Source organism: Aedes albopictus, chromosome 2 (assembly GCF_035046485.1).
Source record: "Aedes albopictus strain Foshan chromosome 2, AalbF5, whole genome shotgun sequence".
NCBI lineage: Eukaryota > Metazoa > Arthropoda > Insecta > Diptera > Culicidae > Aedes > Aedes albopictus.
The window spans coordinates 262470335-262496951 of record NC_085137.1 but is presented as its reverse complement, the minus strand read 5'-3'; the positions used below and the strand labels follow the sequence as shown (position 1 = coordinate 262496951).

General features: G+C 36.8%; 1 protein-coding gene across 2 annotated transcripts; it reads left to right on the top strand.

The window, feature by feature from the left end:
• Positions 1–4081: 4081 nt before the first annotated feature.
• LOC134288033 (lysosomal-associated transmembrane protein 4B) lies at positions 4082–24827 on the top strand. 2 transcript variants are annotated; one of them, XM_062851686.1, is made up of 6 exons: positions 4082–4235; positions 11366–11489; positions 11758–11953; positions 12983–13121; positions 16652–16931; positions 24233–24827. In XM_062851686.1, the coding sequence occupies exons 2-6, from the start codon at positions 11379–11381 to the stop codon at positions 24557–24559; spliced, it is 1053 nt and encodes a 350-aa protein (XP_062707670.1). In that variant the 5' UTR covers positions 4082–4235; positions 11366–11378; the 3' UTR covers positions 24560–24827. The 2 variants fall into 2 exon arrangements, with proteins under 2 accessions (XP_062707670.1, XP_062707669.1); XM_062851685.1 differs by having other exon boundaries at positions 4082–4239.
• The last annotated feature ends 1790 nt before the right edge of the window (positions 24828–26617 follow it).

Here is a 26617-nt window from a genome sequence, read left to right as displayed (position 1 = left end):
ACCGCTTTGGCAAAGAAAAGACAGTAGTCTTAAGTCATGTGTTTCTAATAAATATTATAATAATATTATAATTATATATATATATATATATATATATATATATATATATATATATATATATATATATATATATATATATATATATATATATATATATATATATAACAAATAAAAAATAAAAAAAAATGCAGAAAAATCTGAAAATGCATTAATCATTCTAATGCACTGAATTTTTATTTTTATCTGAGTTAAAAGTGTGATGATGCTTGCTTTGCGTACCATAGATGGAACCTTTTGATGTGTTTCGGGAAAATGCAATGAGCCATTTTATGAGACGTTTCGGATCAGCTGATCGCTCATTTCATGAATGAAAATTTGACAGGAGGTTGCGCCCAAGCCCGTGAGTGTTAATATCAATATCAACAGCGTGTAACTATTTACCAAAGAGTTGAACAAATGTGATTTAAAGTAAAATGCAGTGGTGTAGGTGTGTTGCGCAACTGTGAAGGCTAACAGTTTGATATGAGGTGATCTTACATTGCTACAATATTAAACAAGTTTTCGTCGCCATACAGTTGAACAATGTTTGGAGACTACCTCGGAGACTACAATATAGTGTCACTGTCTGACATGGTTTGATCAAACCATCCTTTATAGTCAACAGCTCCAAGTTTCATATTGTGGATTTACCGGCTACTTGTATTCTACCGGTCGGTTTAGTAGCCTCAAAAGTAGCCGTTTTGTAAAAAGAGTAACTTAAAAATTATTTTAAACATTTTTTTAGTATGCGCTGTTTCTCCTTGCCACTAGCTACTCAGCGACATTCATTTTTTTGACAATCAAGTTGATTTTTATATGAAAACGGCTACTTTGTAACGGCTACCCAAGTAACCGTTAGAATACAAATAGCCGGTAAATTCACAATACTGTTCAACAATAAAGCAGCTGTTTGAGAAAAATTAACCTTTTCAGCTAGGAGAAACTTACTGTTTGGACTTTAATGTCAAGTGGTATTTTTCTATGCGGGCGGGATTGTTTTGAAGATTTTGAAGAAAAAAAACTTTTTATAACGGAACGTACTCGGCGCAGGAAATGTATGCCTGGTAGCAAACATAAGACGTATTCTACATACTTTTTCGTTAACAAAAAATATATAAAACTATTTATCTTTTCAAATTAATGTCCTGCTTCATAGCTCTGATCATCTGGTGTTTTTGGATTTCTTCACCTCGGCTTAATCGGTAAGCCAGACTTACCCATATAGTTAAATCTGATTTAACACTTAAGCCAGGGTGAAGAAATAAGGGGTCCACTATTGGTAAAAATACCCCATTCAGTGGCAAATTTGAACTGAAGTTAACGTTGCAAATTTGCAAAAATAAACTCCACCAGATTGGCGATCGCGATGGCCTTTTCAGTTGACAGGTTTGTGTATGCTATTGTTTACAATTTACAACTGCCGAACACAGGTGCAAACGCTGAACTGTCATTTTAATAGGAGAACTGACAACGGCTCCCAACATCAGCTATTTTTAAACGTCTTCTGAATAGGCCTATTTGAAAGTCCCTTTTAAGCCTAAGGGCTTGTTCACAAATGTCATAACGCTGGAGGGGGTGGGTGGGTGTCCTTCATGGTGTTACAGCCCGAACAAATAAAATTTTTCCCCATATAAATAGTGTTACGAAGGGGTGGGTGGGTGTCAGGAAAGGCCAATTTTGGCGTTATGAAATTTGTGAATGAACCCCTATTTGTTTATAGGGTAGGTAATCAAACTTTGAACCAAATTGCGGCTTTCTGAAGCAGTGCAAATTTTAAGTGATTTTTTCTCCCACATGGAAATAATTTACTACGGCAAAATCTTATGTACATGAAAGCCACGGGTATAAGCTTTCTGTTAAATGGTAAAAAGTTTGCATTTGCACCGAATTTCATTGAAATATTCGATTTTTCATCAACAATGATTTTAATCTTAATTTGAACCATCGTAATCATAATTTGAACCAATTTTAATCTTAATTTGAACTACTGGCGGCAGCATCTCGAGCAACTCATAAAACAGCCAATTCCATGCTAAACAATTAAAAATCACATGAATCTGCTAATTCTCATACCTATTTATCATTAGGCAGTGGAATCTCAACTCAGAATGTTCGAAATTCTTTAGGAATTTGGAAACTAAATTTGGAATTTTTCATCCCCCAAGAGTAAACAAAGCAACCACTAGCGCAGTCTGTTGGCCAATACTGGAAGCTCGCCCCCGTTTACTAGTTCAAATTTAGATTATAAATGGTTCAACTTAAGATAACATTCTCCAAGTAAGAAACATTTAAATTTGATAATTTTATGACAAATAATGCGGAATATTATTCGGTTAGTCGATTCTACGATAAATATGCTTTCATTTGACGTATTCACTTATCGCGTGTTATGCAATGCCTGACCTGTATGGGTGCACCGAAAATGTGCTTTCTCTGGGGGGAAATAGGTGAAAATTACAGTGATTTTTCAATTGCTTATTTTCGATGACAAAAACGCGTTTTTCAATGCTTTTAAAGTTTATGTTATCAGATAATATTACGAAAAGCTGTTTAACATCATTTCGGGACAATATGTGCCCAAAAAGTACGTCATTTCAATGAATTTCAAAATAGTTCAAATTAAGATTACATTTTGACTAGTTCAAAGATTGATTTCTTACCCTATGTCCTGTCATGGACAGACTATGACTATACTTTTAATGACAATGTTCGTCCAAAAAAGGAAACTCTTCTTATTCCAATTAGAATTTTGACTTACGTATGCTTATGCCGTTTTTCTTTTTGAATCTGGGTTGGAACCAATGAGAGTATATTACAGGTGGGGAAGAAGAAGAGATGGCTATGTATTAGTAAGCAAAGAAAAATGTAAACACAAATAGTGACGTCACTATTTGACACGTGTTCTTATGGGAGCTCGCTTTGCTTGTAGTAGTGACATAGTTTGCACCAAACACGGATCTCACGCACACGAAGTGTCTCTTCCACACCTTCATTATGCCGTTTTTCTTTTTGAACCTGGGTTGGAACTGGATTGGCGGAAAATGTGTAAACAAACAACGTCAAACAAAGTTTAGTACAAGCGAAACCGAAGTCGGGTTGGGGTTGAAACTGTGATCTGATCCAGTTCCAACCCAGGTTGGAACTGGATAATAAAGAAAAACGGCATTAGACTCTCATTGGGTTGGAACTGGATTGGCAGAAAATGTGTAAACAAACAAACTCAAACAAACTTTAGTACAAGCGAAACCGAAGACGGGTTGGGGTTGAAACTGTGTTCTCATCCAGTTCCAACCCAGGTTGGAACTGGATCAAAAATAAAAACGGCATTAGACGAGAAGCACCGATCACACTTTCTCTGTCTCATGAAAAAGGCCAGTAGTACACAGGGTCAAATATTTTACAAGGGAAGAACTCAAGAATCTACATCAGTTTGACACTAATGAAAATTCGATCGAGTCAAACAAGATGTTTGAGCATTGGTTTCTTTTTGGACAAATATTTGACCCTGTGTCGAGCCCTGTGTACTAACAGCTAAACCGAAAATAAGAGAAAGTCATTATGTTATGGGCCTTTTCACGAGACATACAAATGAACTTATCCACGATGACGTCACACGCCAAGTGACAGCATGCTGTGAAGCGGTAACTGCGGGCCGTGTTTACAAAAATCACTGCTCACATCTTGCATCCGGCGAGATCCGGTGAACATCCAGTGAACTTTCGGTCGCTGGATGTTCATGAATATGTCAACAGTGCCCGCAGTTACAGATGAAAAGAAGAAGTAATCCAGAGGAAAAAGAAGACCGTGGATAAGCCCATCAGATGATTTACCATTTGTTCTACGAAAATGACAGCTCCATGCATGTACGTATAGGCCTTTTCAGTTGACAGGTCTGTGTATGTCACTGTTTACAACATCCGAACAAAGGCGCAAACGCTAAACTGTCATTTTCATAGGAGAACTGTCAAAGGCCCCCGAAATCAGCTGATTTTAAACGTCTGCTGATTAGGCCTATGGTAGGCATGTTCACTCACACAGGTATCATATGAAAAGGCCTATAAGTGAAACTCAGTTTGATCATATAAATAAAAATCTCATATAGAACAAGATGTCTGCATTTTGGGCACAATAAATATTTTGCGTTAATTGAAGTGAAACATACAATCGTTGCTTTGCACAAGCTCTTATGATTATAAGTGAGTAAGTATTGTCGAATATTTGTTTCTGAAATGTTATCATGCATTGTTATTTACTATATCGCCAATTAATTTTATTTGATTTTTTCCACAACATCGCCTAATGCGTGTTATTTAATATTTGATTGATGACGTTCGAAAAACATTAAAAGATTTTTTCTCAGCGCCACATGATCACGAACTTAATTAATAGAAAATATCCCAAATTGTGGTCCAAAAATATCGCTAATTGAGCATTGGACAATTTATTCGCGACTACAAAGTTGTCGAATGTGCCTAAAGGTTTACATGAGATAAAACGATAGGGATTTTTTTGTGTTTTTTTACGCACATTCTGACAGTTCCTTATGAGGTTTTTCATTAGTGTGACAAAGAGTTGGAATCTCTTTCCACTTCGTAGTCGCGAATAAGAGAAGGATATTCATCAATCATTTTTTTTTTGTTGACATTAATCAATGAGAAAAGCTTTCGTTAATTTCACAATAACATTCGGATGTAAGGAAATGGCATTTAGATAGCTTTGTGATTGTTCACATCAACCAGAAAAATATATTATTCAATAGAATATATCGTCGGTTTCCTGCAATAGGGGCACAACTCAAAATTTGTCATTTTTGAGATTTTGATGGCAAATGATGAACAACTATGTAAAATTTCATCTCACAAAGACCCGTACCAAAATTCGATGTGAAACGCGAGATTTGGGCATTCTCACCAATTTTCCGCAGTAAGGGCACAACTCAAAATCAGTTAACTTTTTCAATAGTCGTTGAAAAATAGTTGTCAAAAATTCATGAAACAGATAGTCCTTCAGCCCCTTTCAATGATACAACAATCAAAATTTGTTTACTTTTGTCAAATGATGCAGGAAACCGACGATATGTTCCGGTTCATATATCCATACACTGAAAAAAGAGTATTTTCAAATATGATTCCATAGTTAATTTTACCATGTGTTTCACAAGCGGCATGGTAAGTTTGACTATCGTTAATGGTTTTAATTACTATGCACGTAGTTCAGCAGTAGTGTCATCCATTTTTGTTTACGGTAAAAAAACTGTACCTAGACCTAGACAAATATGTATAATTTAATTATAACTTTCCGGAGTATTGGGATGGAGCTTGGGAAGTTTTCTTGGTCACCATCACGGACCCGCTCGCAGAATACTTTTCCGGTTCGGATATTTCTGGAGGATGCCTAGTAGACGTGGGCGACGTTGTCCGGGAAATCTAACAGCTAGAGCGGATGCGGCATCGATGGTTCCTTCTGCTGCTTCTCTAAAGACTGAAACGATGATTGTTGCAGTCGTGGCAGGAACTGGATTCGCAGTAGAAAACATGTCCAGAATGTTCAGGGAATCAAAGTGACCACTGTGCAGTTGATGTTGTTGTTCCGTAGCCATCCCTGGATTATGTCTTATAGACGAAAGCGGGGTAAACGCCTTCGTAAAAACCAACCGGTACCGCTAGTAACGGAACGTTCAGCTCAATCACGGATTGCAGGATGGTGGAAGCTTCGAATCCGGCACCCTGCTTTTTACACTTAACGCCGAAGTGGGGTCTTATGATACGTTTTCAATTTTCCTGATTGATTAGCATGAGCACTGTCCAACGGTATTCGGCCATCCGGGGTGGTTTACTTACTTGAGGGCGAAGGATTTATCTTTGGGTTTGTAGCGATATTGTCCGGAAAAGACACTGCTGGTCCCAATGTATAAACTTTATAGATAGGGTAGAAAATATAATTTGGACATGTATATAATTTGGACATGCACGGCGATGTATGCCTTGTTCCGGAGAGCTAATAAAAGTAGATACTTCTCAATATCGATTATTGGATCAAATAGACCCTATTCTGATGGCTTACGTTGAAAATACGCTTTGCAATTAAGAATTTATTCAAAATTATCGAAAATGTAAATTATTTCTCTAAAACCCCTCAAATGCACAGGTATGCAAGACGACATACACTTCACAGTCACATACAATATTCACCTCAAAATGGTTAAATTAATAATTCTGGAGCTCGATTTGAATAGGTCGTATGTGCTTTTGTCGATTAAAAATTCGATCAGTTGGATTCGCTTATTATAGCAAAAACCGTTGAAATTGAGCAAAGTTGATACATACAGCAGAATCCTCACAAAACAGGCTTTCTGTTCCATCATTAAATGTTTGCAAAATATCTGCCATATTGCTACAATGACTAAAATAAACTGATCGAATTTTATATCGACAAAAGCACATACGACCTATTCAAATCGAGCTCCAGAATTGTAAGAAATTTAAAAGCCGTTTTGCAATGAAAAATGTTCAATAAAGAAGCATTAGGCACCCAATCTCTTAACATTCATCTAGAACGCTTAAAATAGGTGGTGTGCAAAATGCATAACAAGTTTTCTACTGTAAATATATTTTGGTCATCTGACGAACTACATGAGGATGCTGTGCGATTGCATACTTGGAGGCGTATTCTGTGGGTCTGGCGATATTTCCTCGATTTTAACAAAAACTGTAATAGTTATTAAAATAGACGCCTGTTAAGCGGAGAAATTTGATTATTTGTAAGAAAATATTTGTTAATTTATGCTTCTTTCATGATTTAGCAGTATTCATGGCAAAACATTGAGATAATTGCCCTGTCCAAATTATATATACCTGAGGGTGTCCAAAACATATATTCGGTGTCCAAAATGCAATTCATACAGGCGATCGGAAATTGTGATTTTCTCAGCTTAAAATACTTTCGTTAAGGTTTTTGTCACCAGGAACGCAACGTACAATCTTATTATAAGCGTATAAGCAGCTTTGCAACATAATCAATTACTTTCTAAAGAAGCTAGGGGACGATTTTTTCAACGTTGTCCTCAGCCTGTCCAAAATACACGAATTACCCTATTGTTAGCAAAATTGAACGAAGTGATTACTTACCAGGGATACGTATTAGCTTTACAATACATCTTAAATATAAATCTTTTCTACACAAATAATTTTTATACAACTATTTTATAATTCCGCAAAGATAACCGAAAATATGTTTATGATTTTTTTTCAATTAAATATGGAAATGGTAGTAAATAATCTTAAACATAGTTCTGACAAACACGAATGGTGTTATTAAGATGACTAGGTTTGATAGTAATGGTTACTATGCGTTAAGCCATAAAGACATGGTGATTTCAAGAAAAACATTTTGAGGCATGGTAAAATTAAGCTTTTGACATTTTGAGGCATGGTAAAATTAAGCTGATGGTTATTTTTACTATAGAATTTTTCTCAGTGTATATCATATAGGGTGACAAAGGGTATTATCGGCAGGTTTGTTCTCTTCGTCATGGGGGGGGGGGTTGTTTTTTTGGGCCGAATTGCCTGAAATTTGGGCACATAACTCAGCTTGGTTGGGAAGGATTTGAGGCCAATTTTAAGATCAACAGGTTTCAAAAAAAAAAACCATGACGAAGAGAATAAAACTGCCGAAAATACTTAAGTTCCCCTACATAGTTCAGCCGCCACATTCGCAGAGACACATTAGTAAACCTACACTCCTAAATTTATCTTGTTTATTTGAAAACTAACGATTGCGGTACCGATAGTTTATAAATAATTGCGCGTTTCGCCGTAGGTTATCGAACAAAAATGTGCAAAATTGTTCATAGTTTGTCAGTTTATCATATCATGTTCGGTCTTCTATTATGTTTTCAGTTCAAAACCGAATTAGCGACATTGATTCTTTTATTTCCGCTGCTTTTGCTTTGCGTTAAGCCCAGTTTCGTGTTCAAAAGGAATCGCTCAAGAAAGTTCTTGAGCGATTTCTAACAGAAACTTTCTGCATTTCAATTGTCATTTCTTCGCAACTGCGTACTGCGATCGAAAAAAAATCAGCTTCTTGAGCGATTCAGGCAAGGAATTTCGCATGCATCAAGATAGGCCGAAAAATTCCAGGGGTGTAAGTTGACTGTCAACTGGGAACAAATTTCGCCTATTCTCTATCATGTTCTAGAACCAGTAAAAAGACGTAACTACCAAGCAAGAAAAGTTCAATTTACGATTACAAAACTAAATTTAATACCGTTTCATCATGCTAAAAGCAAGTCAGTATGTGATTTGAACATAAAGATTAATATATTCAGCATATTAGATTGAAAAATTTCATTCCGAAAAAATCAGTGTTCTGTTTTCACCATTATGAAATATTAGCCTCTACTCTCGCTTGTTTTTGTTGTTGCTTTGTTTGAAGAGCGAAAATCGGCTAAAAAATGAAATCTCCCTGGGCGATTATTTTTCTCAAATGAAAGGATAATTGAACACTATGACTCAAGAAAAATCGATAATTACCGAAAACACTGATCATAAGCATCTAAATCGAGAGAAAAACACTGATGTTTGTGTTAAACAAAGGATGTTTGGGTGGGCGTAGAGGGTGGTACCTTACACCACAGAGAACAGGCATCCAAGTCCAGTTCCTAAACTGTGTAAGGAATTTAACGGCCATTTGAAATCGGCAACACAAGTGGCAACACAGCGGCGCTGCAATCGGTTAATTTCCCATACTAATTTAATTCACCACTTGAAATGTTTCAATTCACCACTGACTGTGGCAATATGGTGTTTGGCGGCGTTAGTGTGTTCATCGTGCATTGGTTTGCAACCTTACTCAAGTGAAGATTCAAAGCCTTACACGACTTTCTGAATGAAATTGGTTCTAGCCTGGATGTCTGTTCTCTGTGCTTACACCCCTGGTTGAAACAGCTTCGTTTTTTGAAGGTTCTTTACAATATCGTTGCAACTCATTCCAAATTTAACATAACAATGATGCCGGAAATAAAACTTTACATGCAGTTATGTTCAAATAAGGTGTATAATCACAAAGCATCAAGACCTGTTGAAGATAAAAAGGCTTCTACCTTCGTCTACCTCGGTTCCTTGCTAACGGCTGACAATAACGTGAGCCGTGAAATACGAAGGCGCTCCAGAAGAATCTACGGTCAAAAAAGATTCACCCCCACACCAAATGTACCATGTACAAGACGTTAATAAGACCGGTGGTTCTCTACGGACACGAGACATGGGCGATGCTCGAGGAGGACCTGCAAGCACTCGGAGTTTTTGAGCGACGGGTGCTAAGGACGATCTTCAGCGGCGTGCAGGAGAACGGTTTGTGGCGAAGAAGGATGAACCACGAGCTCGCTGCACTTTACGGCGAACCCAGCATCCAGAAAGTGGCCATAGCCGGAAGGATACGGTGGGCACGGCATGTTGCAAGAATGCCGGGCAACAACCCTGCAGAGTTGGTGTTTGCTAACCACCCAGTTGGTACAAGAAGGCGTGGAGCACAGAGAGCACGATGGGCGGACCAGGTGGAGCGTGACCGAGGTTGGAGAGCTGCAGCTGCAAATCGAGTATTATGGCGGCAAATTGTTGATTCAGTATTACCTATCTTGAATTTGATGTTAACTAAATAAATGAATAATAAATTGAAAATCCACTTGAACCATAAGAAGTGATGAGATTATTATTTTTATTATTACTTTATTATAGAGATTTTTAGCCCTAGGCTGGTTCATCTATCAGTGATAAGATAAGAAGTGCCAAAAATACACCATTTTTAGAAGTAATCCAACGATAACTTTTAACTATTAAATCTATGGTCATACTAGCTTGAGCAAATTACCCCATACAAATGCAAAAAGACAAGTAATTGCCTTTTTAGAAAGCCAAAATGATTGACCTATTATAGACTATGAGAATAGAATTGTGGAATCAAACGCGATTAAAGTAATTGAGAAATAAAAAAAATCAAGGGGCCGTCGGTATAAAAGCGTTACGATTTTGGCGTCCTCAACAAAGTTATTTCTACAATTCTTGTAAAGATATAGCGCATTTAGTTCACCACTGGACTATCGCACTAGTTTTCACGAGTGCGAAAACGCTAATAAAAGTGCGCGATTGCATCAATCAACTCGGCGTCTTCAGAGCACTTGTTCTCCATAGATTGAAGAAATAGTGCGCCGAAGACATCAACCTGATTTGATGCAATCGCGCACTTTTATTTATGTTTTCGCACTTATAATGTCGCAGTTCGCAGTCCAGTAGTGAACTAAATGCGGTATATCAATAATGATCTAGAAACATTCAAAAAGTAAATTTTCTATCTCACTTTTAGGGGAACTGATCATTTTTACCAATAGGTTAAAAGAAGCACATTATTGTAGTGAAAAACTTCCTCGAAGACGCCATGATGCTAAACAGCACGGTTAAATCAGCAATTGTGCCATATAGTAGTTGGATTCTTTGCGTGCAATATAAAAAATCTTAAAAAACACCGTTTCTCGAGAATGGCTTGGCGGATCTTCGTGAAATTTTGTTGGTAGTTGCACAACCCCTAAAGCTCCGTGGTCAACCTGTTCATTTTTTGATATCGTGCATTTAGCCGAAATGGCGATCGAAAAACGTATGAATTTTTCGATTTTCCAAAATTTTAAATCAATGCCCCTCCCTTCTCCCAGTAGGGGGAGGGTCAAAACTCTGGATTTATGAGTTTCTAGTCCAAAGAAATCAGAAAAGGTGAAATTTAGCGCTGGGCAGAACAAAAGTTGATTTTTTGTCGGACCGTGATATATGACCCTGTGTCACCGACGAACCGACGTGACAGTGGTGTTTCAAAACTGTCCCCCTCAATTTAACGGTCGACCAGCCAAGCGAGCGAACCCTTCTTTCAAATCAGCGCAGACGCGAACCTCTTCCTATATGAACACATGGGGGTTTGGAGTCAAGCTAGCAAATCAACGCGAACCGTTAGAGGTGGTGGTAGTGTTCGGCTATTTTTCATCATGTCGATATAAAATTCGATCAGTTTATTTTAGTTATTGTAGCAATAGGGAAGATATTTTGGAGACTTTTAATGATGGAACGGAAAGCCTGTTTTGCGATGATTCTGCAGTATGTATCAACTTTGTTCATTTTCAACGGTTTTTGTTATAATAAGCGAATCCAACTATCGAATTTTTAATCGACAAAAGTACATACGACCTTTTCAAATCGAGCTTGTTTTGTTCGTTCTAGCTGTCACGTCGGTTCGTCGGTGCTTGTGTACTGGGATCTCAATTCTGTTTTTTTTCTTCAATTTTTAGGTAGCTTCTAGCCATGCTGAGGATTCGTCTCAAAATGGGACCTTCAATGCGAAATAAAGAGTGGACATGCTGTTTCGGCCTCCATGTTCGTACGGCTACTATCATCATAGGCATATGGCACTTAGTAAGTGATGATAATGAGATAATCAACTCTATTCATTCTTTAAACATTAGGGGGATTTACTTAACAGCGTAAACCGCTGATTAAATATTAACCTGATTAAACGTCACGATCGCCAAGGCAATCTTTGATTATTTCATAAGCAATTTCGTGAAACATTTCAAATAATCAGATAATAATGGCATACGCAGTTGTTTAATCTGTTTAGTGAATCCCCTAATTGTCTAATATTGTCACTAAAGTAATCGTTTAAACTGTTGCTTTCTTTCAGTGCTTAAATTTATTGGCCCTCGGAATCATTTCGGTCATAGTTCGAACCAACAATTACCACTTGCTACTGGACGACATGAATGACACCGATGACAGTGAAAATGAACCCCTTGCTCCGATTTTACCAACACCATTGAGTAAAGTGGATCGCCCCTATGCCTATATTGAACGTTTCCAGCAACAAGGATTACACAGCAGTATTAACTCATTACCACATACAAACAGACGTAGCACTGTCAAAATATTCATCAACCACGCTTTTCACGATCATTTTAAAACTTTCAAGTGGCGATCTCAATACCAGAGACAAGCACATCGTTTTTCTTCGTGTTTGACATTTTACACTAGTGCCACAGAGAAACAGACGTCACACTCTCATTGCATCCCATCGATCACCTTTTTAACGGTTGATTCAAATATTCAGTAGTAGGTCGATCTACCACTCGTAGCGCTGGTACAGCGTCCGTTCGCTCGTTGCAAACCCGCTCGTTGCAAAGCTTTTTAATTGCAAGTCCGCTAATTGCAAAATTTGACAAGTTTTTGCAATTAAAAAGCAAGCATGTGTCAAATTCGTGCTGTCAGTTATGCTGTCAGTGCATTTCGATGCACTTTAGTGTCAAAGTGACGTTGCAATTAGCGAATGGCATTCACTCGTTGCAAAGTAAACATTTTGCAACGAACGAACGGCCGCTGTATCATTTTTGGTCCTGTTTGACGTTTGCTCACTACCGCCATCTAGTGGCGGCCCGGCCAAACACAGTACGTTTAGCATTGGGCGATTGCGTTTTTGTGACGATGTTTTTTAATGAAATTTGTTCTAAGTGTTACGTCTGTTCCTCTGTGCTAGTGCCTTCTGATGGTATTGTTGCACAACGCGGTGTTTCGTGAAATATGTTCAGGAGATAAGGAGATGATAGTGTGAACTGGGCGATGAATTTTAAAGAAAATTATTCTATGTGTTACGTTTGTTATAGTCTGTGTCATTACTTATCATCGCTAATCAATGCGCGCATTCACAAAATTAAGTGAATTTAAGTTTCTAATTGATACTCAAACATTTCCATTCTATTTTTACCTCCTTTAAGTTGGCTCAGTAGCAAGACAAAAAAAATACTACGATAAAAAAAACTTTTTAAGGAGTAAAGAATTCTAAATTCATTAACAGTGAATCAAGCGCGAGTATTCATACCATAACAAATACATTACATTTACATCTTTATATTCAGATGACGTTGACATGAGTGGATTAGTTTTCTTATGCATGATAGCAGTTACACTAATGTTGATCTACGGTGCGGTTAAAGGTAAACCGTCTCACCTGTTACCATTTTTCTGCTTGCAAATATTTGACTTTGCTATTGCCACGTAAGTATATTGATACAGTTATATACGACCTTCCACATTAAGTGAGGTATGTTCAGACTATACTTGCTTTGCTTCACGAAAAGAAATTCTCTTATTGAATGTATAAGAAAATGTTATATATTTTTGCCATTTAGCATTTCTAATATAAAGTATGTGGAAATCTAATCAAAAGTATTAGGCGCTTATTTTCAAAAGTATAAGGTTATCTTATACCAGTCATAAGCTTTTAATTATGAAGAGTATAAGATTTGTTATACCATTCATAAGGCACATGTTATGGAACATATAAGGACTTATTTTGATTATACACACCAAATTTTGATTTTTTCATCCAGCAAAACTCATTGCTGGAACGTGATCAGCAAACTGAAGTTTTCCGAAAATTCAGTAATAATAGCTGAAGAGTCAGCAAAATTAGAAATTGCTGAACATCAGCAAAAGAGTTGTCAACTTGGTTGTCAAACACTTAGCATTTCCCACAGGCATTTTTTGACACATTTGCGCGCTCCTGCCCGAGGCACCGCACAAGCCGGAGGACGAAAGAAATTACCTAAAAAGGTGCAATTTTCGTCGTGATTTACACGAAAATAGATTGCACTACAGCGTCCGTTCGCTCGTTGCAAACCCGCTCGTTGCAAAGCTTTTTAATTGCAAGTCCGCTAATTGCAAAATTTGACAAGTTTTTGCAATTAAAAAGCAAGCATGTGTCAAATTCGTGCTGTCAGTTATGCTGTCAGTGCATTTCGATGCACTTTAGTGTCAAAGTGACGTTGCAATTAGCGAATGGCATTCACTCGTTGCAAAGTAAACATTTTGCAACGAACGAACGGCCGCTGTACTTCAATAAAGAGCCTCCATCGAATTTATTTACCTCTGATGATCAAAAATCAAGTTCAAATGAACATTATTATACATTTTTATTTCGGCTGAAAAGAAAAAAAAAACAAAAAATTTCGGCCGGATTCGAGCTCGGACAAAATTGCTGAACGACCAGCATAACAAACTGTCAAAATGCGTTACTGAAAAATCAGCAAGACATATTTTACTGGATGGATTGCTGGTTTTACAGCATGTCAAAAACCAGCAAAATTTTGCTGGTTTCCAGCGAAATAAAAATAGTGTGTACATTGGCTTTCTTCTTCTTTTTCTTCAATTTTCCGATATTCCAATTAGATTTATAAATAATGAACGCAAATGGAAGATTATCTCTTAATTATAAGAAGCCTTAATTTTATTCTCAACACAAAAAGTAGGTATAATATTCTTTTCTCACAGCTGTTTTGAAATCAGGTGCCGCATGTCCGTGAGTGTGAGCTGTCCAAGCAACAGTGTCCATTTTATGTAACCTCTAACCTGTGCTCCAACGTTAGAATCTGCAATCGTCGAAAACTTCTCTGGGTTCCTATGGATCATGGGAAAAATGAAATTAAACTTAAAAGTACATGTCAAAATAGCATTAATCTTACCTATTTGACTCTACGAGACTTTCCTTCACAACCAAAGACGAAAACGAAAAAACTGCACCGCGTTCTCCGCACGTGCCTCCGCTGTCCTCCGGCATTGAAAATATTTTCAAAACCAAAACACAACAAAAGTATTAGATAAACCTAATACTTTTTTGCCATTAGACTTAAGAAATAAAATGTATAAGTTTTTGTTATACCATCAATAAGATATACTAATACAAAAATTAAGGCAAGGTTATGAGAAACATAAATCGAATGTTATGAATTTAAAAAGCCATTTCTAATAAAAAAAATAATTAGATTTTTTTACGTGTTGAAACGCTTGAGCTTCCACAGGACCACAGTGAAGGCCCACGCACAATGGATACAATAGAGTTAATAAACTATCCACTTAGAGCAACATTAACGGCGGCTACTATTCGAGCAACCCGGGCAGCGCTACCATTTTGACTTAACCACCCTTTTCCACACCGGTAGCAATCAAATTAGTCACCCTGATTCGTATCGGGAGGGCTGTCATATTCCCATAGAATTTTTAGCAGCGCAACTGTCCCGCTACTATATTTGGTCACCCACCCATAGCGCTACTATTTTGCGAGCGCATCCAGCAGCGACCGGTAAAGTTTGCTGCAATGATGGAGGGCTGCCAAACGGGGTATAGAAGCGCACCGTTAAAGGTGCTCTTATCCGCGAGCGGTGCACAACTAACCGATTCAAATTTTGACGTTTCTTGGGGATCGCAATCTAGGGGCAAGACAGATCTAACGAGAGCAAATCTGTGCTCGAAATATTGTTCAGAATTCCTCACAGTTCCTCAGATTTTCTCCCATTTATGCCAAAGTGTGATCTGGCACCATTGTCAAACTGCAAAGTGTTGCGTGTGCTGAATAAAAATGGTGCTTTTGGGGATGTCTTTCAAAAAATTTCGTCGATCATCGATAAAATGAGTCATTCAGAATTTCTCGAGCCGCACCGTGTACAGGGTGCAATGCTAACGCATGCCCTACACGCTAAGGTCAGTTTACCTATTTTTCTAAAATATGGGTAAATTTTACTCAAATTTGCGTAAACTTTACGCAAATATGGGTAAATAAAACTCATATTTTGGAAAAGTGCACATTCGCATTTATGGGTAATATTTACCCATATTTGGGTTACAATTACTCATATTTAGATACACATTACCCATATTTGAGTCTTGTTTACCTATATTTGAGTATCATTTACGCATATTTGCGGTTGTGCATTTTTTGGAAAAAAGGTAAACTGACCTTAGCGTGTACAGGAACGCTGCGGCGACGAAAACAAAGCGTTTGCGGCACCGATTTATTGTCCGTTGTGAAGATTTATAGATTCCGACTCATTTTCAGCGTAGGTGCGTTATAAATGTTTATTTACAATGCAAAACTATCACCAAATGTGTACCTAACAACACAGCGTAAAGTATTCACCAGAACGCGGTCTGGTTTTATACCTGTGGACCCACGCAAGAAAAATCCACGCAACTAATTTTCGCGAAGGAGTCTAAACAGGTGGAATCTCCGCAATATTCCGTTTTTTTTTTGTTATAATTCGTGCTCACTCCTACCAAAAACACTAAAATCAGAAGCATACAAACAGCTCTTAATTCTTTTGAGTAGGATTAAAATTGAAGCGTATGTGTTAAGTAAGGAAACAAATACTCTATAGAGATAAGTGACATTTCTACTCACGAACACTAGCGTGAATTTTTCCATACACAAAAATGCACGCTAATTCAAAGGCTATTCAGATTGCATATGCAAATATTACCCAATTGATTTGGGTAAAACGGCTAAATAATGATAAAACTATTGTGCATCCCAGCTTAATCACTCAGATGCTGATGATCTCAACCAGCCGTCGTTTATCGCGAAAAGAGTGCATATATTTTCCCCCAAGTTTCACAACTACATCTACAAAAGAGACACGCACACATTTGAACGTGAATACCACTATAAATGTATACATGGTTGTTACAAGTCTGAACATATCGAATGAAAAATTAACAAATGTTTACTAAAATGTTGTTTCTTTTTTCTACAGTCTAACCGCTGCTAATCATCTATGCTACATAAGATCTATACATATGTGGATTGCCGAGAGTCAGAACAGGTTGCCCTGGAAGGAAGAGTTGGCCAAACTAAATCCGCAAACATTGTCGGTTTTGGTGTTGATAGGGTTTATCCTATTTATTTTCCTCAAAGCCTACGCAATCGGCATAGTTTGGCGTTGCTATAAGTTTTTGACATTCAGACAACACAATTTACGGTCCATGTTGCCATACATTATTCCAGATGCACCGGATACTGCTAATATGCGTCAGGTAATTACAACAGTTATAAGTAGGGGGATTAGGGGCATAATGGACACCCTAAGCAAATGAGTATGTTAGGCCTGTATAACAGACAAAAACAACATATTATCAGTTGGCTTACAACTTATACTTGTTTTAGAGAGTTTGGAAAAAATCAATCCGATTATTTTAGCCTAATTTTTTTTAAATTAACTTTGATGTTATGTAAACTCGTCTAAGATCGAGTATTATATCTGTGATATTGATCTCCGTAGGCAAATTACCTAACTGGTCGATATTATCAAAGATACCGCATAAAATATGCAGGGGTGCCCATTATGCCCCGGGTGTCCATTATGCCCCTAATCCCCCTAATTATGTGAAGTTCAGCGTGATGGATTAATTTTACAAAAATATTTTGTTGTTATAATTACAGCAGCAAAATAATTGGTTGCTATAGTTATTACCATATTTATAGTAGTAAGTTATTTAGCTACTGTAATTCTAACAAAAAAATCCATCAATCCAATATTATAATCAATATTCCAATTCCAAAAAGTTCTTTGTTAACTCATTAAGGTTTGGGATCCAGGAATCTAGGAAATTAGTATCGATTTTTCTTTATTGTTAATATTGTTAATATTGTCTTTTTTTTTTGGAGGTAGCTATCGACTGAGGAATCTGGAAACCTGGGACGATTTTCGGCTTGGCAGTCGCAATTGCAATCAAACGATCAGATATTCTCCTTCTGAATATCTGATCGTTTGATTGCAATTGCGACTGCCAAGCCGAAAATCGTCCCAGTTAATATTGTCGTCACAGTTGAATCTCGAAGATTCCCCACACGCGGCAAACGATTTTTCTCCAAATGCATTCATGAAACCCAACGTCGGACGTAGCGAACTGGACAGCCCAAGTAAAATTTTGATGACCATTTAGTCTTGTAGAGGTTTTGAGATCCGTCATAAAACCTTTTTACTTCTATTTTGGCTTTAACCCTTTATAAGGCAGTGGCAACTATATTGCCACCTACTGTTTGTATTTTTTTCTGTTTTATAACAATTTATTTCGAACTTTTTTTTTTGATTTACGCAAAATTGGGACTACTAACAACGCCTGGTATTTTTTTGGTACTAAACAAAGCTTTAACAACAATTTAGGAGCCATTTGTAGTCTCAAAAATGGCTAATTTTGACCGCGTGAAGAAAATTAGCTCAAACTTATTGTAAAATTTATAGATTTGGTAATATTTTAAGAAATAATCAAATTCTGGGTTGACATGAGCTGAACTACACAGTTTATATTATGAGTTAAGCCCCAATCCACTCTAAAATCTCTTTTCCGGCTTTTTGTCGAAGTCAAAAGAAGAAAAGTACCCTAAACGGGCAGTGGCAAGAATATTGCCACCAGCGCTGGTGGCCTAAACGGGCAGTGGCAACTATATTGCCACCTCAAAAGCTCGTTTTTGGGGTTAACGGGCAGTGGCAACTATATTGCCACCAGCGTTTTTGGCCTAAACGGGCAGTGGCAACTATATTGCCACCTAGGTTTTTGATAGTTTCTTTCAAACAAAAATTGTTTTGTACATGTAATCATGTATATAATCATTTCCATAATAGTATGCGTTGACAACTCTTCTAGTTTTCTCGGCCTTATAAAGGGTTAAGAACTTCCTCAAGCCTTCTGGACTTACAAATGTTACTTGGGAGCGGACTTTGTCCTTTATCCTGCGCAGTTTGCCCGACGCACGGAGAAACATTGATTTTATTGCGCATTTAGTTCACCACTGAACTACGCACTCAGCCTTCATAAGAGAGAAAACGTTAATAAAAGTGTGCGATTGTATCAAATACATTAGTTGATGTCTGCGGCGCATTATTTCTTTGATTTATGCTGAATAAGGGCTCTGAACACACCGAGTTGATTTGTTACAATGGCGCACTTTTATTTATGTTTTCGCACTGTTGAAAACTCGTGCGATGATCCAGTGGTGAACTAAATGCGCTATACCGTGTCAAAACTTCCGGTTTTCAGTTGCACGGAGCAGGGGGGGGATGCAATGGGGTCCACCACTTTTCACAACCCAAAATTGTCGGAATATCCCACAAATAGTCGACCCATGCAGCCACTGAAAGGACGGTAAAAGTTTTGTGGGTTTTATCGTTTTTTCTCGTATTATTTTTTCCCTTCTTACACCCAAAAGAAGGGTTTATATACCACTCGAAAAACCGATTTTGGATCCGAGGCCGAGTCTCATATACCAATCAACTCAGCTCGACGACCTGAGCAAATGTCTGTATATATATATATATATAGTCAACCGATTTGGGTTCTCTCAGCACCAAATGAAAGCTACAACATCCTTGTAGAAGGCCCTGAAATTTTTTTGGACATTTAGTTATTGAGCCTTCTTTCGTAGAGTATTTCAATAAAATAATTTTTATTATTATTATATTTGCTTGTTATCTTGCATGAGCTTTTGACCTGTTTATGGGAAATCATTTTTCAATAAATAATGCTGACCTCATATAAAGTGTATACTTGCAGGTTATTGTTCTCAATAAAATTATAAATAACAAATTACAACTAATAAGGAATTCCATTAAAACTAACAATATGTTAAATGAAAGCATTGAATTTATTTATTGTTGGGAAACATGCAAAAAACATTTATTGTTTAGTCCATGGCCCAAGATGCTATTTCGGAAACCAATCCACTAGATGCCAAATTCACAATATTTTCTAGAAGTTTTGGTCAATCACACAAAATAAATATGTTAAATACAAATAATACAACAATAATTTTAATAAGTGTAAGAAGGGTTCTGTTCACCATACACGCAGAAAAATAAATTGTAAACACAATTAAATTCTAGTTCAAATCATCCGATTTTTCAGTTTACTATAGCGACAAACTAATTTCTAGTTTAAACTGAACTGTTCTTTCTATTGTTTGATAATACAAACACAGACAAACAGACGTAACACTCTGATGATTTCCATCGTACATCAATTTAACGGTATATTTTAAAATTTGATAGTTGGCCAACTGGCCATCCTTGGCGCTCGCATCGTTTTTGTTAGAGTTTGACGTTTGCCCACTACCGCCACCTAGTTGATGGTCGGCCAAACTCAGTCCTTTTAGCATTGGGTGAACATGTTGCCGTGACTATGATGAGCCGTGTTTACGAAGACAAAAATGTTTGTGCCTAAACCATAAGTTTTAGATATATAGTGTCTTTGGGAAAGTTTCTTATTATTTTTCGACCTTTTTTCTCATTATTGTGAAATTAGGGTGGTCCCTCTAGTTTCGCGGATCCAAACATCTGCTTTTTAATAGTTTTATGTACGTTCACAAAATGTTCTACAAAGTTGTAAAAAAACTTATTTGGAGCAAGTTTGCCGAAGAAACCATTATTCTATCTCTTATGGTTCCTAACTTATAATTTTTTAAAAGATTCATGTTAGGGTGATTCATGAATTTCAGTTTTCCTGAAATAACTTTTAATTCGTTCGTTTCTCGTAAATACTTTGTTCCGAGCACTTTTAGAACTATCAACGACGCATATTTTTTTCCGAAGAGCTCAAAGTTCTAACTCTCATAGTTAAAAAGATATTGGCATTTTTCTTCGAAAAATCACTTTTTTCAAAATGTCATATCTCAAAAAGGAGCAAATGGATTTTCAATCTACCGGTTGCATTGGAAAGATCGTACTCTGTTCTATTTATGGTGAAAAAACTGTAGGTACCTTTTTTGTTTAAAGCTTTTTATTGAATTTTGAAAATACGATTTTTTTCATGGAAAAGCAGTTGTAACTTTGAAAATCGATGAGATACAAACTTGACGTCTTCGACAAAATCGTGAGTTTTTGGCTGCTATAAAAGTGCCCAGAACAAAGTATTGCGAAAAAATCAACACATAAAATTATATTGAGTAAAAACAGATTTTCATATGGAAAGCGGAACAATTTCAGCAAACTCGACTAGTCTTTGTTAGATAGATCGAAGTAACCATGTCGAAAATATTTGAACTTGCTTATAATCCATAATTCGTCAATGAACTCAACTTAAAATGTGATTTTGAGCTGATTTCCATCAATTTAATTTCAATTTCATCACTTCAATGTATGGATAGTGAAAATGTCAATCACTAGTATATGTTTAGGTTAACGTAAAAGCCTATCAAAGTTACATGATTTACAATATCTTATCAACATTGTGCCTAAATGGTGATGACAGTATAAATAAACATTGGTTCTACAATGAAATATATGACCATTTACCAAGCTACTTTGATCTATCTAACAAAGACGAGTTGAATTTGCTTGAAATGTGTCATTTTTCATATGAAAATCTGTTTTTACTCAATATAATTTTATGTGTTGATTTTTTCGCAATACTTTGTTCTGGGCACTTTTATAGCAGCCAAGAACTCACAATTTTGTCGAAGACGCCAAGTTTGTATCTCATCGATTTTCAAAGTTACAACTGCTTTTCCATGAAAAAAATCGTATTTTCACAATTCAATAAAAAGCTTTAAACAAAAAAGGTACCTACAGTTTTTTCACCATAAATAGAACAGAGTACGATCTTTCCAATGCAACCGGGAGATTGAAAATCCATTTGCTCCTTTTTGAGATATGACATTTTGAAAAAAAATGATTTTTGGTAGAAAAATGCCAATATCTTCTTAACTATGAGAGTTAGAACTTTGAGTTCTTCGGAAAAAATATGCGTCGTTGATAGTTCTAAAAGTGCTCGGAACAAAGTATTTACGAGAAACGAACGAATTAAAAGTTATTTCAGGAAAACTGAAATTCATGAATCACCCTAACATGAATCTTTTAAAAAATTATAAGTTAGGAACCATAAGAGATAGAATAATGGTTTCTTCGGCAAATTTGCTCAAAATAAGTTCTTTTACAACTTTGTAGAACATTTTGTGAACGTACATAAAACTATTAAAAAGCAGATGTTTGGATCAGCGAAACTAGAGGGACCACCCTAATTTCACAATAATGAGAAAAAAGGTCGAAAAATAAGAAGAAAGTTTCCCAAAGACACCATGTATCTAAAACTTATGGATTAGGCACAAACATTTTTGTCTTCGTAAATACGGCTCTGGACCCATTGTGCAATGGAGGAAGTATATGCTCTTCTGAAGAGAGAAACGGCGTGGATAGGCTTGACGATTAACTCTACCAAGACGAAGTACATGATAACGGGTAGAGACAGAGGCAGGATAGTGGTGTTAGTGCTGAGGTAGTGATTGATTGGGATGTGTTAGAAGTTTTTGAAGAATTTGTTTATCTTGTGACATGTGATAATGACGTTTCTCGCGAAGTGAAAAGGCAAAGGCGTATTGCCCATTGCACGGTGACGTCATCGAGAAATCGCTCTCTTTCTCTCCTACGGGAAATTAGAAAACAACAGCACCAACACCTGTCAAATTTGCCAGGTACTGGTCCTGTTGTTTTTAAACTCTCTGAAAGAGCAAAAGAGATAGAATTTCGCCGTGAAGTGGTCTATTGCAGCTGCGTAAGCAACCAGCTTAGGTCTCGTATCTTGTAAACGCAAATGAAATTCGCTCTATACAGCGTCCGTTCGCTCGTTGCAAACCCGCTCGTTGCAAAGCTTTTTAATTGCAAGTCCGCTAATTGCAAAATTTGACAAGTTTTTGCAATTAAAAAGCAAGCATGTGTCAAATTCGTGCTGTCAGTTATGCTGTCAGTGCATTTCGATGCACTTTAGTGTCAAAGTGACGTTGCAATTAGCGAATGGCATTCACTCGTTGCAAAGTAAACATTTTGCAACGAACGAACGGCCGCTGTATGCAGAAGCTGGCCAAAATGTTTGGGATAGGCAACTTTTTTTTCTCTCACAAAAAAATTCAACATGCTGTAACTTTTCATAGAGTGTCAAAAATTCTCAAATTTTGAGTGTTTGTCAACCTATTATATGTACATGATTGGTACAAATTTGGGCTCGATTGGTTAATCTTTCGCAAAGTTAGAAACGTTTTCGTAAAACACTATATTTCAGACAGCTTATTTTTGAACTGTTATATCTCAGAAACCAGTGAACCGCATTGAATGAAATTTTGAACGTTTATTAACAATATATCAATGCTTCACAAGTTATTAAAACATAGGTACCGTCAGTGTACCAGTAGCCGCTCATGACCCAATAGCCGCTGACTGTTGCAAAAATCAAGTTTTCACGCATAAATACCCCCTTATCGTCGCTGATTCTTGAACAATATAAATTAAATGAGAGCAAAGCCATTTTATGCAATATTTACCAAATAACATAAATTTTAAAAACAAAACAGTAGAATTTTTTGAGCGGCTATTGGACCCAAAAAAGCTGTAGGAAATTTTATGTGTTCCAATAACCGCTCACGCAAAAAAAATACGTGAAAATTGTAAAAACTGTCGATTTTAGTACACAGTGCATTCAATCACTATTATACCCTCCCGCTGAACAGGAAAAAATAATTGTAAAAACATAAGAGTAGCAAAAATAATTCACTTTTCCGCAAAAGTCTATTTAAAAGATGGCATACATTTGTCCGTGAGCGGAATTAGGACCACTTTGGTCTCACACAAATTGTAATAAAATCATACTTTTATGAAAAGTTCTACATAAGTCTTGTTTTGTATCTGATTTTACTTAGATTAAACTAACTTAAAATGCAAAAACATTACAAATTGGCTTACCAGTCATTTAACAGATGATGTTTTTCTGCAAAACTGGCCTTAGATGAGCGGAATCTGGTACCCTGATGGTACTTTTTGAACGTTTAAAAAAGTTGTCAAGGATGGATACTTTTTGGATATTTCTCGGTAAAATGTAGTTTTTTTACACCAGTGTCATTAAATTCTAGTTTTAATATCCAAAGACTTTTTACTTCTGTTCTCAAGATATCTCTAATTAGATATATTAAGGCCTATTTGGGTTGAAGAAGAACACATTTAGTAATCTTTGTGTGATATTGTAAATTTGACTTATTTTCCTCTACATATATGGGTGAAAATGTCAAACCGGTATAACTTTATTCACCGTGAGAAATATATGTGTACGGCTGGGGTAAAAAATGACTCTAATGCACAAGGAGGGGGTAAAGGTGGTAGGTAGACCGCAACGATCAATTTTCACAAGGTATTCTTATGGCATACATACTTTTTAGTTATAAATTTTGCTACAGCAAACATTCATAAGGTATTTTGATGAATTTCTTTATTTTATTTTTTTTTGCTGAGTGTAGGATCTAGAAGTAAAACATGTGGCTTATAATGCAAATTAATTTTTTTTTTATCTTTGTATTCCAGGAACGTGACAATAATTCCCTTCTACCAGACTATGATGAAGCGGTAGCTCAAAGCTTAAAGCTTGCACCGCCACCGTCTTATGTTGTAGCAATGGCCATGAATAACAAGGACACGGCTTCGAACAACCCTACTCCTGCCGATGTATATTCCGTCAACAATAATTCTTCTAATAACAACGATAACTTTACCGACCCACCATCGTATAATGATGTGCAGCCAGTTGAAAACTCACCAGTAGAAGACCCCGCCACGATAATTATTGTCGAACCTACTCCTTCAACAGTTACTGAAAGAACACTACAATCAAATCAAGCAACTATAAATTGAACGTTTCAATTTATAATACTAACTGTTTATTTTGCAGATCAACGAATATCTACATGCTTTATTGGAAATCAACCTATATTTTTTTCTATTTTTTTTTTTGATTTCTTCTAAAATTTGTTCACTGATCGTTTATTTGACTTTACATAATTATTAGTCTAAGTTATTGGAATTTGAAAACAATGGAAAATCATTGCAAAAATATGCAAATAAAGTAACGCCTTTCGATGGTATTTATCAAAGGCAAATAGTCGTTACATGTAGAACTGAACTGATTTCGTTGTGAAGCATACATTCTAAATATACCGATAGCAGAGACTTTGAATCAAAGTTTGAATATGGCAAAAAAATGCATTTTCAACATGGCTTTTTAACCACAAAATGTGCATGTAACGATTACCCTCCTAAAGAGAGGTTAGTAAAAACCCATTTAGTAATTTAGTGATTGAGCTAGTCCAGATAATCTGTTTTGTGAAAACTGGGCTGAAAAAATCAATTTACCGATAAATTTACAAAAAAAAAAAAGATGATTAAGTTGATAGAGAACTGGTAGGTATCTCTTTCAAACTTCATAATTTTCACGACATAACCTCTACTTTGAGTCGCCAATTACGATTAAGAATCATTACATATTGCGCGTTTCGCCGTAGAATATTGTATGTTGTTTTCAGCCGCCAACTTCCAGTGGGAAGCTCAGAATCATCGCGACGAATCAGGCACCATCTCTACTAGCCTCTGCATGCTGTGAGATCTTGACTGTGTATGCTGGCAAAATTCTTTTGTTCTTTGACTTTTACTGCGAGCTCTATTTTGGTGCTGTTCTGCTCACTCTCACAGGAATTTTGAAAACAGTGCTCGCAGTAAAAGTCAACATCTCACAGCGTGTGGAGGTTAATTTCTGTGACAGTGAGCAGGACACACAGCACCAAAACAACGATCGCAGTAAAAGTCAAAGAACAATAATACAGCGGCCGTTCGCTCGTTGCAAAATGTTTACTTTGCAACGAGCGAATGCCATTCGCTAATTGCAACGTCACTTTGACACTAAAGTGCATCGAAATGCACTGACAGCATAACTGACAGCACGAATTTGACACATGCTTGCTTTTTATCGCAAAAACTTGTCAAATTTTGCAATTAGCGGACTTGCAACTAAAAAGCTTTGCAACGAGCGAACGGACGCTGTATATAGAAGTTTGCCAGCATACACAGGCTAACTGGTGCTTGTGTTATTTGAAATCTGATAAACGTCAGGCTCTCGCTTGCTGATTTGTTGGCGACGACTCTGACGATGGTTTCACCTGCAACGGATCGTTGCGTTTGATAAGGTGCAAAATCTATAATATCACGCAAAAATGTTAAAATCGCTGATAGATGGTCGCCAGTACATCATGTGTATTGCTAACTGGGGATGTAGTGTCATTTTTCAGTTTTGCCTTCGAACAATGCAACGCGACCGAGATCCCCATCGCAATTGCCTCAAACACGCGTCATTTTTCACTTTTTCCTTCGAACAATGTCGATCGCGATCACTATCGCAACTGCCCCAAACACGCGTTATTTTTCACTCTTTCCTCCGAACAATGCCACCCGATCGCGATCTCCATCGCAACTGCCCCAGACACACGTATTTTTTCAGTTGTTCCTTCGAACAATGCCACCCGATCGCGATTCCCATGGCAACTGCCCTAAACACGCGTCATTTTTCACTCTTTCCTTCGAACAATGCCACCCGATCGCGATCCCCATCGCAACTGCCCCAAACACGCATCATTTTTCATTCTTTCCTTCGAACAATGCCACCCGATCGCGATCCGCGAGCAGAAGAAAATAACAAGAGAATAACATGTCATGGTATTTATCTTAAATACTACCATACCTTGATATGCCCTTCATTAGGTGGTAAGAAGAGGCAAAATAACAAAAACGAATACCAAAATGTTGTATTAATAAGACCTAGAAAATAACAAGTCTTGTTACTTCAATAATGAATGCAGACCTAAAATATCAAGTGGTGTATTTGTTATCCCAAAGTAATTGAATAAAAAACTAATAACATTT